This window comes from Limulus polyphemus, unplaced genomic scaffold (assembly GCF_000517525.1).
Source record: "Limulus polyphemus unplaced genomic scaffold, Limulus_polyphemus-2.1.2 Scaffold106, whole genome shotgun sequence".
Taxonomy (NCBI): domain Eukaryota; kingdom Metazoa; phylum Arthropoda; class Merostomata; order Xiphosura; family Limulidae; genus Limulus; species Limulus polyphemus.
This window is the reverse complement of record NW_013665716.1, coordinates 268,502-285,252: the sequence shown is the minus strand read 5'-3', so window position 1 is coordinate 285,252 and position 16,751 is coordinate 268,502. Positions and strand designations below refer to the sequence as shown.

The following is a 16,751-nucleotide window of genomic DNA, read 5'->3' as shown; positions in this document are numbered from 1 at the left end:
ACAGAAATAAAGTGCATTTTAACTTCGTTAGCTACGATTGTATTAGTCTTCTTCCAGTATAAATTCCACGAAGTGAGACTACCGAAAAAATATCATAAAGTAAAAATCACATTAAAATAGTGATGGATGTAAACTTTGTCTAAAATGCCATTAGACGTATTTTTGCTTGTTAAAATCAGCTTTATCATTTAGTTTTTATAAAAAGAAAGAGCCAACGAGCCAATATTATTGTTCCAAATCACTAAGTATTAAGTAAGATGACGTATTGTTTTAGAATTTCTAATCTGCTCCACTTGCATTTGAGATCTCCATTTTATCATTACCTGTTGATGATATTAGAAGTTATTGGAGCTCGGTGATTATATTTTCTATTTGCTGAAGTTTATCGTAAATTATTTGATATATCGATGTAAAAAAATCACATTTTTACCATGGTCAAAAATAATAGAAGTCCATCTATCATGCAATGGTCTATTATCAGAAAGAAAAAAATCCTAATTTTGAATGTAAAAATGGACCTGAAATATTTATATTTGAAACTACCTTTGAAATAAGAATGAAAAGAACTCACACCCTTCTTTTTTTAATACTAACTGTATTATCGAAAATTATTCATATGTTAAGTGCATACACTTTTAACTTACGCAGAGGTTAAATACATTATATTAAATCGATTTTGGATCCTCACGTTGTTACAGCCCATGTCGTCACGTCTAGTCTGCTATACCTGACGACCGTGCAACTCGCCAATAGCCCTAAAAAGGCCTCTTTTTAGGACTGTCACGTTTAAAGCACACTCTTCCTCCTGTCTTCTGGATGATGGTTATTCAACAAAATTCCATAGATATCTTTGTAAATAGCATGAATACCTTTTCATTATCCATATGCTTCAGGTATGCGATGGTTGAAAGGATACATCTGGGAAGCAACTTGTTACAAGTGGCTTTTGTCATTTTACCAGATAGAGATCCTTCTTGATTGTGTGGCGCACTGTTTCCTTGAACACATGGAGGGATTTTGCCACTGATCTTTGTAATTGTGAATCCTCACTTGATACAAGACACCGCACTTTGCCTACCATAACTAGAGTTATGAATTGTTGCAGTTCTATTTATAGATAGTCCTGGATTCCCCAAATTGATCCATATTCATTTGCTTTCTAATGCCATTAATCACGAGGGATATCTCCGCTTTGGAAGTTCTAAGTCCCCGAGCCTCTGTTATTCAAAGACTATCATAAGATATATGTATCAATGATACTTTTATTTTAGGTAAATAATAAGGACTTACCTCCAGCATGATGACAATGTAGCCTATCAGAAAACAGGACACTTTCACATGGTTTTCCAAATAATTAGGAAACACCTTGAGAACTGCAGGTCAGTGTATTTAGTATTTAATATACTAAAATGTACGGACTGCATCTGACGATGTAATAATAATTTTGCTTGTGAAACACATGCTAAGAGCTAGAGCTATATCTAATCGTGTTTCTTCTGACGTTACTATTGCTTAAACATTGTGGCAGATTGTATTTCTGTTGGTATCAGTACAAATCAATAACTGTCTCAGATTTTGTTTTTGTTGACGTCATCTCAAGCTATGACAGATTGTTTTTCTGACGTCACTTTATGGTAATCCCATTTATACACATTCTGCGAGCATACTCGGATTAGGACCTCTCGCATGCCAGGTGGATGCTTTACCAACTGAGCAAAAGGGCTAACACACTAACTATCTATCGTAATGAACTTTTTGAGACTGAAAACTAAAAGCTGTTTCAGGTTATGCTGACATCACCCCAAGCTCAAAGGTGTACCAACTTGTGTTAACGGTACTACAAAATATAAGTTGTACTAGATTATGTTAATATTTTTTTTTATATACCTGTAAACTCCCAGTGGAGCATAGGGCCGTAACAACACCTCACCAACGGAAAGTTGTTGTTGAAGTTACTTGTAGCAGGTTGGTTTTTACGGGGTGGAGTTGCTAGCCCCGCGCCCAACCCTCCTCCTTTCTCATCTTGGACTTGGGACCAGGCAAAGGCGGAGGTTGGCATGTTTGGTGTGACGGGGATTCGAACCCGTGACCCTCAGATTATGAGTCGAGCGCCCTAACCACCTGGCCATGCCGGGCCTATGTTAACGTTACTACAGGCTAAAAATTGTTCCAGAGTATTAAGTTTGGAGACGGCTTGAATGGGTAGTGAAAGAAACTTTATTACAAATGTACAACATTTCGAAAATCTGATAGCAACATCAGCTTGTCCACACGTTGTACATTTGTGATAAATCTTCTTTCACTACCCATTTCTACCATTATCTAAAAAGTTGGTTCCTCGTCATCATAGTTGTCCCAGACTATGTTCCTGCCGACTTCATTAATAAGTAAGGACTATTGGCAGATCGTGTCTACAACAAAGAATTGTCTCATACTACTTTTGTTAACGTCACTATAATTTAAGAATTGTCCCATAATGATATTTCTACTGACGTCATTACAAGCTAAGAGCTTTCCAGGTTGTATTTCTGTTGACGTCACTATGAGATAAGAAATATAGCGCATTGTGTTTCTAGTGACGTCACTACAAGCTAACGTTAATCTGTACCAGATTATGCTTCTGTTAACATTTCAGGTTAAGTTTTTAAACCTAAATTCCTGCCACGAATTTGATTTGATTTATATGTTGCAATGTGAGAACGACTAGTTTATAACACGTTTACTATGGTTATCTATTATATTTCAAAATGAGAACGACTAGCTTATAAACAAGTTTACTAGAACTATCTGTTACAATATAAAACACTAGTTTATAAAAAGTTTTCTAAGATTATATTTTGCAATGTAAAAACGACTAGTTTATAATACGTTAACTGTGGTTACCTATTTCAATACGAGAACGACTAATTTATAAACAAGTTTACCAGGACTATCTGTTACAATGTAAGAATACTAGTTTATAAAACGTTTTCTAGGATTATATATTTCATTATGAGAACGATTAGTTTATAATACGTTAACCATAGTTACCTATTTCAATATGAGAACGACTAGCTTATAAACAAGTTTACCAGGACTACCTGTTATAATGTAAGAATACTAATTTATAAAACGTTTTCTAGGATTATATGTTGCAATGTGAGAACGACTAGTTTATAATAGTTTTTTTTTTTTTTTCATTTCAGTAGATATTGACAATTGTTTGTTGGATGAAGTTTCACTTTTTGCGCATATAGTTTATAATATATTTACTGTGGTTATTTATTTCAATATGAGAACGACTAGCTTATAAACAAGTTTACTATGATTATATGTTGCAATGCAAGAACGACTAGTTTATAACATGTTTACTATAGTTATCTATTTCAATAGGAGAACGACTAGTTTATAACAATATTTATTAGGATTATCTGTTATAATGTAGAGCGACTAGCTTATAACAAGATTTATTAGGATTATTTGTTATAATGTAGAACGACTAGTTTATAACAATGTTTATTAGGATTATCTATTTCAATATGAGAACGAATAGTTTATAACAAGATTTATTAGGATTATCTGTTACAATGTAAGAACGACTAGTTTATAACAAGTTTACTAAGGCTATCTATTATATTGTAGGACTGGCTAGTTCATAACCAGTTTACTAGGGCTCTCTGTTACAGTGTAAGAATGATTACTTTATAACAAGTTTGTTAGGATTATCTGTTACAATGCAAGAAGGACTAATTCATGAAAAGTTCACAAGGACTTTCTGTGATAATGTAAAAACGACTAGTTTATGACACTCTTGCAAAACTGTTCATGAAAGATGTTAAAACGACTGTGAAATGATATTTTAAAATGACGATATAATAACTATAAGGTTATGGCGTAACGGTATAATAACTATAAGGTTATGGCGTAACGGTATAATAACTATAAGGTTATGGCGTAACGGTATAATAACTATAAGGTTACGGCGTAACGGTATAATAACTATAAGGTTATGGCGTAACGGTATAATAACTATAAGGTTATGGCAAGCTCAGAAGAGCTATTTGTGACGGTATTAGACCCAATAGTTCATAAAAGCTTGTTTTATGATTGATCTAAAACGATCTAATTCATACACGTTTACCGAAGGCCCGTTCAGTGACTGTAGTAAGAAGATTTAGTTCGTGACATGTTTACTGAAGGCTTGTTTGGTGACTGCAGAAAGAAGATTTAGTTCGTGGCATGTTTACTGAAGGCTTGTTTGGAGACTGCAGAAAGAAGATCTAGTTCGTGACATGTTTACTGAAGGCTCGTTCTGTGACAGCAGTAAGAAGATCTGATTTATGACATGTTTACTGAAGGTTTGTTTGGAGACTGTAGTAAGAAGAGCTAGTTTATGACATGTTTACTGAAGGTTTGTTTGGAGACTGCAGTAAGAAGATCTAGTTCATGACATGTTTTCTGAAAGCTCATTCAGTGACAGTAAGAAGGTCTAGTTTATGACATTTTTACTGAAACTCCTGCTTGCATATATCCTCTAGTTCTTGTAAGTTGGAAGGATGTCTTCGATGCACAGCAGTTTGTAAGTCTCTCCACAGATTTTCGAGTTGATTTAGGTTCTGGGCTTTGGCTTGGCCAGTCAAGGACTTTAATTTTGTTTGTCCGAAACCATCCTTGGGTTGCCATTGATCTGTGTTTGGGATCATTGTCCTGTTGAAATGTAAACCTTCGATCGAGTTTTAGTTTTTCAGCTGACTTCTTCAGGTTTATCTCCAGTATCTGTGTATATTTTGCACTGTCCCCGATCCCTTGGATGTGTACAAGTTCTCCAGTGCCAGCTACAGAAAAACATCTCCACAGCATTAAGGACCCACCACCATGCTTGACAGTTGGAACTATATCTGCCGGGTCATGAGCAGTGTTGGGTTTCCGCCATACATACCGTTTGTCATTTAACCCCAAAAGTTATATTTTGGTCTCATCTGACCATTGATGGTAGGGTTATTGAAATGTTTTCGGGCATTGTCCATTCACGATCTAAGATGCATCTTCGTCAGTAGTGGTTTCTTTTTTGCCACCCTACTATACAAAGCTTTTTTGTGTAAGGTCTGTGATAATGTCTAGGTGTGTACAGTAACTCCAGTTGCTGCTATTGAAGTCTGCAGCTCCTTCAGTGTCACTGTTGGCTTGACAGTTGCTTCTCTGACGAATTTTCTCTCCTTGTTCGAGCGCAGACTTTCTTAGGGTGACCTGATCTTGGTAAGGTTGAGGTAGTGTGACACACTTTCCACCTCTTCACAACCGATTTTACAGTACTTAATGGCAAACTGAGAACCTTTGATATTGATTTATAGTCTTCTCCGGAATTGTGCGTCTGAACAATCTTCTCCCTTAGGTCTGTAGAGAGCGCATATGACTGTAGGCTGGTGCATATGAAAAAATTCATTCCGTACATTGACTGAAAAAATTAGAGGGATCATTGGTCTAAAACATTTACGAAAAGTATAAATTCTAAATACACACACCTCACAAACACACCAAAAACTAGATTTTCGTAGGCCAGTTCATGAAACAAGCCTTCAGTAAACGTGTCATAAACTAAATCTTCTTACTACAGTCACCAAAAATGCCTTCGATAAACATGACACGAACTAAATCTTCTTAAACAATCATTAAGTAAGCCTTCAGTAAACATGTCATGAATTAGGTCTTTAAACAATCATTAAGTGAGCTTTCAGTAAACGTGCCATGAACTAAATCTTTTTACTGCAGTCACCAAACAAGCCTTCAGTAAACATGTCATGAATTAGGTCTTTAAACAATCATTAAATGAGTTTTCAGTAAACGTGTCATGAACTAAATCTTCTTACAGTTACTGAACAAGCTTTCAGTAAACATGTCATAAACTTCATCGTCTTCCTGCAGTCGACAAAGAAGCCTTTAATAAACATGTCATAAACTAGATCTTGTTACTACAGCCACTGAACGAGCCTTCAGTAAACATGTCATAAGCTAGATCTTCTTACTGCAGTCACCAAACAAGCCTCCAGTAAACATGTCATGAACTAGATCTTCTTTAAACAATCATTAAGTAAACCGGCCAAAAATATCTCCAGTATACTGTGCAAAGCTTGTGGAGGGTTATCCAAAATGACTTTCAGCTGTCATTGCTGCCAAAGGAGCTTCAACCAAATATTAACTGCATAATTATGTTAGGGGTGAAGACTTTTGCAATATTTGATTTCATAACATTTTTTGTGTTATATCACTAAATTGTTCTTTGTAATCATTAGAAAATGGTCTGAGATTAATATAATAAATATTTTTGGTCTTTTGAATTGTGTCTTTCACAAGAAAATACCTCACATTTATTACCAGCACAGTGGGATGAAGACTTTTGCAAGGCACTGTACATGATAAACTAACGTTGAAGTGTTTTGTGTTACTTTACCAGTCCATTCCTCTCTGACAAAGCTTCACAAGTAACATTGGGATAAAGAACTTGCGTGACGTTCTTGTTCACTAATCCTATAGAGTGATTTTCTGTCAAATGGGCTTTGTGGGATTTTTTTCCGTGACTTAGTGGGATTTCAGCGTAACCCAAGATCTACCTAAACCATCGCTCCGAGTTCTAGGTTATATTAATTGGAGAGGAAACAGTAACTATACTTAGAAACATTGGAAGTCGTCAAGTAAAATAGCGAGAAACATTAATTAAAACTCGATAGTTTATGTTATTTGCTCGCAAATTTACTTTTCGTGCGTTTATCTTTGATCTGGGAAGAAAGTAATTTTTTTATCACACTGACAAAGAATGAAATATATAAAAACAACTATGATAGAAGATATGATTAGATATTGAGAAAGAAAAATTAAAAATAGCTTTCCTCACTAACATTGAAATTAGGAAAGGTACAGCAATACAGTTAACATAAAAGGAAGGGAAAATGCAAAATTACACTTACGTAGAAAGAAGTATAGGAACAATCATATATTAACTCAAAAAGTTTGGAAAAACAGCCACTCACAATAGATAGAAAGAAAATAAGAAATGACCATACACAATCAAGAGAGAAGAATAAGTAGAATTATACTCTGTAGAATAGAAAGAAGGAAATGTAGAATTATACGCTGGCATAGAAACAGACGTTCAACCATACCCTAACATGAAATCAAAGAAAGAAGTAAAACAAAAAACACTAACACAAAAAAGCAGAAAGCCACACAGTATCGTAGAAAGAAGTACAGACGCATATTATCATCGAAACAAATGAAAATACATTATTGTACGAACACGAAAGTGGTTAGAAGATAGAGCTATACAATACACCAGAAAGGACAAAAGAAGTCAGTAATAAAGTAACACAAAGAGGACGAAAGGTAAAGATGCTTTATAAGTAACAGAGAAACTCTGTTGTAAACTAACACAGACGAAAAGAAAGGCAAAGCTATAATAAACTAAAATAGACAAGAAGAAAATTAATTAAAAACTAATAAGGAAAGGGCAAAAGACTGTTATAAAATAGCACATGAAGAACGAGAGACAGTTATGAACTAACCCAGAAAACTCAGGGATTCACTATTTCTAAAATTTATTGTGAATTCATTCAAATAACTAAAAATATATTTTAGGGATAACCATTGCTTGAGGCTTTAGCAAATAGGATGTTTTCATATAATTAACTCACTGAGCTCACAAAATCGTTATTTTTATTAAAAAGTCTGACCAAGCTGCTTGGAAAGACATCTCCAGACACTGGCACACTTATGTAAAGTGTCATCTTATTCTTTGATGGGTCATGGACATTGTCTTCAGCAATTGGCACTCTTAGTTGAAATGTAATCTTGTTTCTTGATGTGTCAAGAATATCAGTTTCAGAAATTGGCCCACTTAGGTAAAAGGTCATCTTATTTCTTATTGGGTCAAGGAAATCATCTTCAACAACAGGCACACTTAGATGAAACGTAATCTTATTCCTTGATGTGTCAAGAATTTAGGCTTCAGAGATTGACCCACTTAGATAAAAGGGTCATCTTATTTCTTGATGAATCAACAACATCATCTTCAGCAACAGGAACCCTTAGATAAAAAGTAACCTCTTTCCTTGATGGATTCCTAATATATTTTCAAACACCACACCCTCCCTATGAAGGAAGTTACTCATAGTTTTTACTGAAAGTTTTACTCATAAGTTTTTATCTTATTCACAAATGATGAATGAGTTTGAATTCTCTTGGAAGTAATGAGTAAGCAACAGTAGCTGTTAGTAATGATAATAATACCAATAATAACACCAGGGAATGGCTCTGCACATCGCACAGTTTAAAAGCTTCAAATCAAAAATTGAATTGTTAAAAGTTTGTTTGTTTTTGTTTTTGCTTTTTATAAATGATTGCATTTATCTCAAAGGAAAAACAATTGCCAAATGTAAAATATATATTCAGATAATCGGGAACTGCCCTTAAATATTTACATAGTATAGTGAAAAAACTCATTTAATCTCCTCGTTTGTCCAGTCAACAACTCAAGACCTGAAACCTAAATATGTTTTATTTCAGTACTTATGGCTAAAAGAGCGTTACGTTCTTACCTCGCATTCAGGAACCAATGTGGAAGAGCCATTAGGGAAGATGTATCTGGGACACTCTGCCCAGGGTAGAGGAAACTGGAAGCTGCGGCCCAAGTAGAAGAGACACCAGGATATAATGGTGTTGTAGTATAGGGCTACATTAAATGACACCACAGCGCTGGTTATCCCAATCCCGCCCATGTATGGAGACACTAAGTTCCATGCGCCAATGGCCCCCTTCCGCAGCCTTTGACCAACGGCTAGTTCCAAGAAGAACAGTGGAACACCTTCCACGGCTAACATAATAAAGTACGGGATCAAAAATGCTCCTGAAAATGATAAAGAAAATTTCTAATATAAAGGAAATATGAATATATATATATTATAAACTATTAAATCATTAACTGTAAGCTGTAGTTAGATTAAATCTTAGGAGATAACTTTAAAAGTTGTTTGGTTGTGTTCTAGCTGGTTAAACTCAATAATAATAATAGATGCAATAGGTTCTATATATTTTGTTTTTTGTTTGTTTCAAGTTAAACACAAAGCTACATAATGAGCTATATGTGTTCTGGCCACCACTGGTATCGAAACCCGGTTTCTAGCGTTCTAATTCTGCCGACATACCGCTGTGCCGCTGGGGGGCATTTTGTTTTAAGTTCGATACTTGTTTAATTACGCATGTTTACTATGTCAGGATGTCAAAACTTTACAACAGTGTTTTGTTCAATGGGAGCTAATAAGACATATCTGGCAAGCTATAACGCTGTTTCAAAAATTACAATGGGATAAGTACGTTATATTAAAATGATTTTAAATATGTATATGTAAATCAGCAAGTCACGTGCTAATCGCGGCTGATACAAATTCATAGAGGAACTGAATGTATCAGAACTATATTATGAAATAGTTTTTTTGTTTCGTAAGCATTGTGATGCCACTGAAAAGTTATCGCTTTTGTAAAGGGTATGTAACAGCTCTTTTGACGCAAAATATTCATGCACGCAGATCATAAAGATGTGTTCAGATCTGGGACTAATAATTTACAGAATGGGGTTATCTTTTGTACATAATGCCATTGGAAAACAAAGGTATATGGATTAAGTTGGAGCACCAGGACTATCCCCTCTAAAAAAAAGACCTGTAACAAGTCGTGCCCCAGCCGTAGTAAACAAAGTGCGGCGTCTTGTAATATGTGATAATCCACAAACATGAAGGTCAGTGGCAAAAGCTGTTCCCATGCCCCATGCAACATAGACAAGAAGAATTTCGGCCTGGAATAAGCGACATAAGGCATGGGTACACAAATTTCTTATACGATATACTTGTTCAATCGTCGCGTACCTCAAGGAAGGGGTATTCAAGTTATTCCATACGAATATACCAGGAAAGTCGACGAACGCAATGCCTGTGTATTTATGAGCGATCGGATTGTTGAAACTGGCACTGGGAAAGAAGCCGGCAAGAGTGGTGTGCTTTGGACATGACAGTCTTACGTTGAAATTTTTTGGGAATAGAAAAACGATACAGGGCTATAGTCAAGGTGCACACTCGTAAGACATAGCATCACCGGACATGGTGATATGAATTAAAACGACGTATTAAGAACACAAAAATCGTTCTAATATAGGTACTCAACGTCTGTATTGTATAGGTTTTGTTTCTTTGCTTTAGATTTTCTCACAAAACTACACATGGTCTATTTGCGCAAACCCACTCTTAATTGTGAAGTAGTAGAATAGAGTGATGGCTACTCAACAATACTCAATACAATTCTTGGACTACATTTGTGTGATACAATAGTGTGATTTGAGTGTCACTCTTATAGCGCACCTACGGTCCTAAAATGCGGAGCGCGTTTTTGCGGTAATGAATCTCCGGGTTTACAGGCCAACACGCTAACTGGTGAGCACAGAAATATTACATAAATCCAAATCTCATGTAAGGTATGATTAAACTTACCTCCGCCATTTTTCTGGGCCAGATAGGGAAATCGCCACACATTACCAAGACCAACAGCGTAGCCGATAGTAGCCAAGATAAATTGAATTTTGCTATCCCAGGATTCCCTTTGTTCTGGTTCCTCTGGCTTGAAACCATCTTTTTCCACCATGGAAACCATATCCATGGTGATTGGTTCAGCTGTTTGAGGACTAGTATCAGACTCGAAAGCCACGTTGGTACTACCATACGTTTGAAGATTCCCATTTTCCACGAGTAGCGGGCCTTGCATCTCCTGAAGCTCAACCTTGTCTCCAACCTGTAGCTCACCCTTGGAAGTCTGTTTTCTTGGAATGTTCTGCATCACACTAGTTTATAAGTTGACCTAAGAAACTGTGAAATAAAAATTACTTCCATGTTTAATTATAATCTATCCATCTATAATAGATGTATTATATCAATAAGTTACAGCCACATCTGCAGTCTCATAAGTACTAAATTTCTGCACAGAAAGAATTGAAGACAAACAACTTTGTGTCACCAATATATATATGGATAGATTAGAGAAGGAGGATTTTTTCTTTATTTAGAGCGTTCTTGCGAAGTTACACTGGTAAAAAGTATCAACAACTCTTGGACTATTCTTGTCTCGACGAATTGTAAGATGTGATCGTCACTCTTAGAGCGCATCCGCGCATCAAAATTCAGAGCGCGTTTATTGCGGCAACGGGCCACGAACCGTACATCCTTTAATTTACAACCCGAGCATACTAACCATAAGGCCAAAGCTTTACTAAGTATATGATAAAAATCTAAATAAAATGTAGTGATCAACGTTAGAGCATTAGCAACCAAAGGCGTAGGAGGCGGGGGGTCAAATTCTGGCCCAAATAGTTTTTCAGGCAACAATCACCCAAACATTGGGGCAAAAGCTCCGTACATATCTGTAACTTTTATATTTGCAAATTGATTATGCCTTTTCAGAAAATATATTATCCACATGTGACATTTTCATTTGCACCTTTTTAACCCTTTAGCACCATATGGTTCCGCATGGAAGTCATTGGACCCATTTTTTTCAAGCGACCTTAAACCTTATAGTACATGATTTTAAGGTCGATTTGCTTGCCCCCCCTGGTCAAAAGCAATCCCTTACGCCTATGTTAGCAGCAGTATATTTTTAGCTAGCTAGTCATGCCATTCTCTTTGTTAATATATTCATCACACACTAACTAAACATACCGACAATGGATAAATCTGTTAACCTTTTTGTATATCCAACCTTTCCACGTTCAGAGAACACCTGATAGTCTAACAGTGACTAGAGGCGCTGTGTACATGTGATAGTCTAGCAGTGACTAGATACTGTGTACACCTGTTTGGCTACCAGTCATAATACACCGTAAACACTTGATAATCTAGCAGTAACTACACACTGTATACACGTGATAGTCTAACAGTCACAATGCACTGTATACACCTGATAATACAGCAGCAACTAGATATTGTATGCATCTGATAGTCTAGCAGTGACTAGATACCGTGTAAACTTAATAATCTAGAAGTGACTAGAGTCGCAGTGTACACCTGATAGTCTAGCAGTCACAATGCACATTATACTTCTGATAGTCTAGCAGTCATAATGCACATTGTACACCTGATAGTGTAGCAGTGACAAGATACTGTGTACACCTGATAGTCTAGCAGTGATTAGATATTTTTGATATGATAATATAGTAGTCACTAATCGTTGTTTAAGCTGATTGTATAATAGTCGCTAGGCACTGTGTACATCTTGTAGTTTGTCAGTTACTAGGCGCTTTGTACACGTGACATTTTAGCAGTCACTATGATATACTAGCAGTCACTAGGTGTTATCTACATCTTAAAGACTATCAGTCACCGTGTACACCTGTTAGTCTATCAGTCTTTAGGTACTGTGTTACACTTGTAATTTAACAGTCACTTAGTGCTGTACACTCCTAGCAGTCTATCAGTCAACTTTTGACGTTTACGTCTGGCAGTTTAGCAGTTATTATGTACTGCGTACATTTGTCTATATCAGTTACTAGATTATGTGTACACCTGGCAGTCTAGTAGTCACCTTGTAACGTGTACATCTAGTAGCCACTCTGTAGTAGTGCACGTGGTACTATCAATCATTAGGTGCTGTGTACAGTAATATTTCAATCACTTTGTACTGTGAATACTTGTTAGTCTCGTAGTGAATAGATACCGTATATAACTAACATCATGTACGTTCACGTAGCCACTAGCTATGCTGCATACTACTAAGATGAGAGCCAAATAACATGGCTTGTTATGTCTTCTTAAAATTGACGGGTAAAATTTCATTTTAATTGGCACATCTAATTAACTATGTCAAATATCAAATAAATGGTATTGAATTTTCAACGCGAATAGCATCTTAGGCGGCACATGAGCTAAACAGTCAGATCAGAGGCCTCTGAGGCCTTAACTTAGAAATACTGACCAAGTACAGTGCAACTAGTCAGAAACGTCCGTCGCCTAATATGCGGGATTAGTTGTCATTATTTTAACACATTCACAGCTAAAATTATGGAACGTGTTCAGCAGTATATCGTGACTTGAACTGTGGATTGTTGATCCGCAGCCTGACACGCTTATCACTAGTTCACGTAAATCCGGTCGTGAAAAAAACAAACAAAAAAAAAACAAGAAACTGCGTTTCATTTCAGCTAAAACTTCCTTTGTTAAAATATCAAAACTAGTATCTTATATTACACGTAAAAAAGGAAAATACTCTACTTCAGGGAGGAATTTTTTGTACAGGGGGAATTCCCCCTCTGTACACCCCCTGAATTCAACACTGTTTACTGTCTCTTATTTTCACATGCCAAATGTGCGTGGGTTGGCCCAGTAGTAGCGAGGGTACACATCATTGAAAGACCATAAAATGTTCCTCACACTTTAAGCTGGGTATGTTATAAGAGTAACAATCAATCCTTTAGCGTGTAGGGTGGGTGGTATGGTGTTACTGGTTAGCTGCCCTCTCTCTGCTTTGTAGTTCAAAATTAAGGACGGCGGTATTAGTAGTTGTGCCATAAATACAAATAAGCTTGACAAATGTTATTTACTGCTGAGAGAAATTTGTCACATCTCCCCCACCCCAATGGAAAGGTCTGGATTCAACACTGGCAATAAATTACATGCAAAATTGTCTCGTGATAACCACATGAAAAACCTGGACGAGGACAAAATAAATCATTGCACTTTTCTAAGCTAATTGTACCTCCTGATATATCTATAAATCGTCATGGGGCTTTTAACCAAGACGTCATCTGTACCTAAAGCTAGATTAAAGGGTAGTTGATACCGAAATATATACCTACTCACATACACAAAAAATCTTTAAGTCAGCATATAAACTAACCAAGGTTACATGTTAGCGTTAGTCAGAAGCTGCCTGGAATAGATACGACCGATCGATACTAATGGGTCCATCCAACTCTGATTACAAGCTAAGCCCGACGTCGGGACGTGATCTAGTTGGATCAGTGCCAAATTTCAGGGTACATTTCTTTGTCTGCTTTGAAGTGACATGCAACAATAACGTTTCATTTGACCCTTTCTGGAAATCACAGCCTATAATAACGTTTCGTTTGACCTTCCCGTTAGTTCCAATCTAGAGTAGAGTTTCGCTTAATTTCTCTGAAAGCTATAATCTATAATAACGTCTCGCTTGGCCTCTGGACAAAACAATCTACAAATAGCGTTTCGTTTGACCGCGAAAAATCTCAACCTACAGTAACGTTTTTCTTAACATCTTCAGAAATCACAACCTATAATAAAGTTTCGTTTGACCTCCTTGGAAATTCCAACCTATAGTATCGTTCCGATAGACCACCCCTTCTCCCCTGGCAACCCCATATTACAATAATGTTTCTCTGTTCACTATCATAGAAGACAATCCGACATTATAAAACGGTACATACCATGATCTCTGAGCTATTCAATGTTATTGAGAGCCATCGACATTATAACACGGAACATGTCATGACCTCTAAACTACTCACTATCATAGAAAACAATCTGCATCATAACACGGAACATAAGAAAGCAAGCTATTTGAGATATATTACACAGATTAAATGTTTGTAGTGAATGTTCACTATGTTAGCATAAATGTGTCATTTAAATGAAACTGAAGCCTATTTCTATCCCTCAGTTTTTGCCCCCTGTTTTTGCACAGCGATATGTCTGACGACTAATAACGCTAGAAACCGGGTTTCTTGATACTCTTAGTAGGTAAAGCACAGATAGCCCATTGTGTAGATTTGTGCATAATTACAAACAAACCCTCAGTTTTCAACTTGTTTTTATATTACTCACTATTGGTGGTGGTAGAAGGAAGTTTCAATATATTGCATAATACTGAGTAATTTTATTTTTCCCCTTTCACAACATTCAGTGTAAAAACTGATCACATATGCTTTATACGTAAAATACAAACAGGAACCCAACACTAATAAGTACGATCACCTGAAAAAAATGATGGTATTTTTATTTAATTATTTTGTGACTCACATGTTTTAGGAATTCTGTAACCAACGCAATCATGGATGGATTCATAAGGAATTTTGTACAAAAACAGTTTAGAAAAGTGTGTTTAAAGATACGATAGAATCCAAACACCAATGGCAATTTTGGGTTAGGTCATTTAAATAAGATAAACTAGAAATTTAGGCTTCTAAGTGTTGTTGCAATTTTTGCTATCCGACAGTGCAAAACAATATATTTCTTTACATTTCGACAATCGTTTTCATGATGTCAGGTAATAGGTTTTAATCAGATCCAATATACTAGCAGAGAGTGCGCTACATTTTCTATGTAGGGATGTCTCGGACGCCCTATTAAAGCAATACAAAAATCATTTGGATTTTCTTCTCTACAGGTAATCAGAAGCTAGATATGAAGTGCTACCTGGCATAGTCGCTTTATTTCCGTTGTATATGCCGCTTTTCAGCTATCCAGAACGCCCCAAAGTCGAAAACAAGCGAATAGCCAAAACCGAGATTTCTTATTTTCGTTCATCATCATCTTTCTTCAACACTCCTAGCGTCGTCCTAGTTCTAGCAATAATTTCAATTTTATCATCATTTCATTGAGCGAACAGTCTTCGTGATTTTTTGACTACCTATGTTATTATTATTACAGGAAAAATAAAAACAAATCATAATTTCAATGTAAACGATGTTATTACCTCTTGAAGTTAACTTTCTTACAGAAATGTAATCCTTTAAACAGCATAAGTACAGGGTGAAACAGGAATTACCAGCCAACAATATTTGAACATTAGATGACTATAACATGTAGAATACTCAATGTTTTGTACACTATACAATTGGTATCTTTAGGGAGTCAATTCGTATATTATGTTTGAAGTGAAGGAGTAAACAAAAAACAGTAGACATACAGGTAATCAGAAGCTAGATATGAAGAGCTACCTGGCATAGCCACTCTGTCTCTGGTGCATATCGGAGAGTGCGCTAGCACTCTCTATTTAGGTATGGCACAAACGCCCGTGTTAAAGCAATATAAACTTCATCTGGATTTTCTTTGCTACAGGTCATCAGAAGCTGGATATGAAGAGCTACCTGGCACACTCGTTCTATCTCCGTTGTATATGCCGCTTTTCAGCTATCCTGAGCGTCCCAAAGTTGAAAACCGGCGAACAGGCAAAACCGAGATTTCATATTTTCGTTCATCATCATCTTTCTTCAACACGCCTCGCGCCTACCTAGTCCTAGCAGTAACTACAATTTTATCATCATTTGATAGAGAAAAACAGTCTTTACGATCTTTGATTATCTATTTTATTAATATTCTATGCAAAAATTTATAAAGCCTTAGAATACACTCTATAAATCAGTAACCCATGTACGCCATCTTATAAAAAAGTAAAGAAATAAATATTAGGAAAATAAAACGTATTGCTAAATAAAAAAGCTATGTAGCTAAGGAACCAAATACGATATGGATGGAAGTGGACATATCACTTAATCTGGCTAATGATGACATAGCACAGGGGTCACCAAACTACAGCCCTTGAGGTCAGTTCATCCAGCCCGCCGCTGAACTGTGCCACAAATGAGCTAAAATATAATTATTTATATGGAAATATTATAGATTGTAGATAAACTTACTATGTAGAAAAAATTAAAATAAGTGTAAGTACAAATGTCCAAATTTGTCCAATCTGATTTTTGCATCTGACAGTAA

The 16,751-nt window shown here is 36.1% G+C and overlaps 1 protein-coding gene across 1 annotated transcript in view; it reads right to left on the bottom strand.

Annotated features, from left to right (window-relative positions):
* Positions 1 to 16,751, bottom strand: part of LOC106470539 (sodium-dependent neutral amino acid transporter B(0)AT2-like) — a 76,745-nt gene that overhangs the window by 23,033 nt on the left and 36,961 nt on the right. Inside the window, exons 2-3 of the mRNA XM_022399987.1 lie at positions 10,509 to 10,880; positions 8,568 to 8,875 (exon numbers count right to left, since the gene is read on the bottom strand). Of these exons, the coding sequence (XP_022255695.1) occupies positions 8,568 to 8,875; positions 10,509 to 10,851 (651 nt within the window). The 5' untranslated portion in view covers positions 10,852 to 10,880. The remainder of the gene's footprint in view (positions 1 to 8,567; positions 8,876 to 10,508; positions 10,881 to 16,751) is intronic.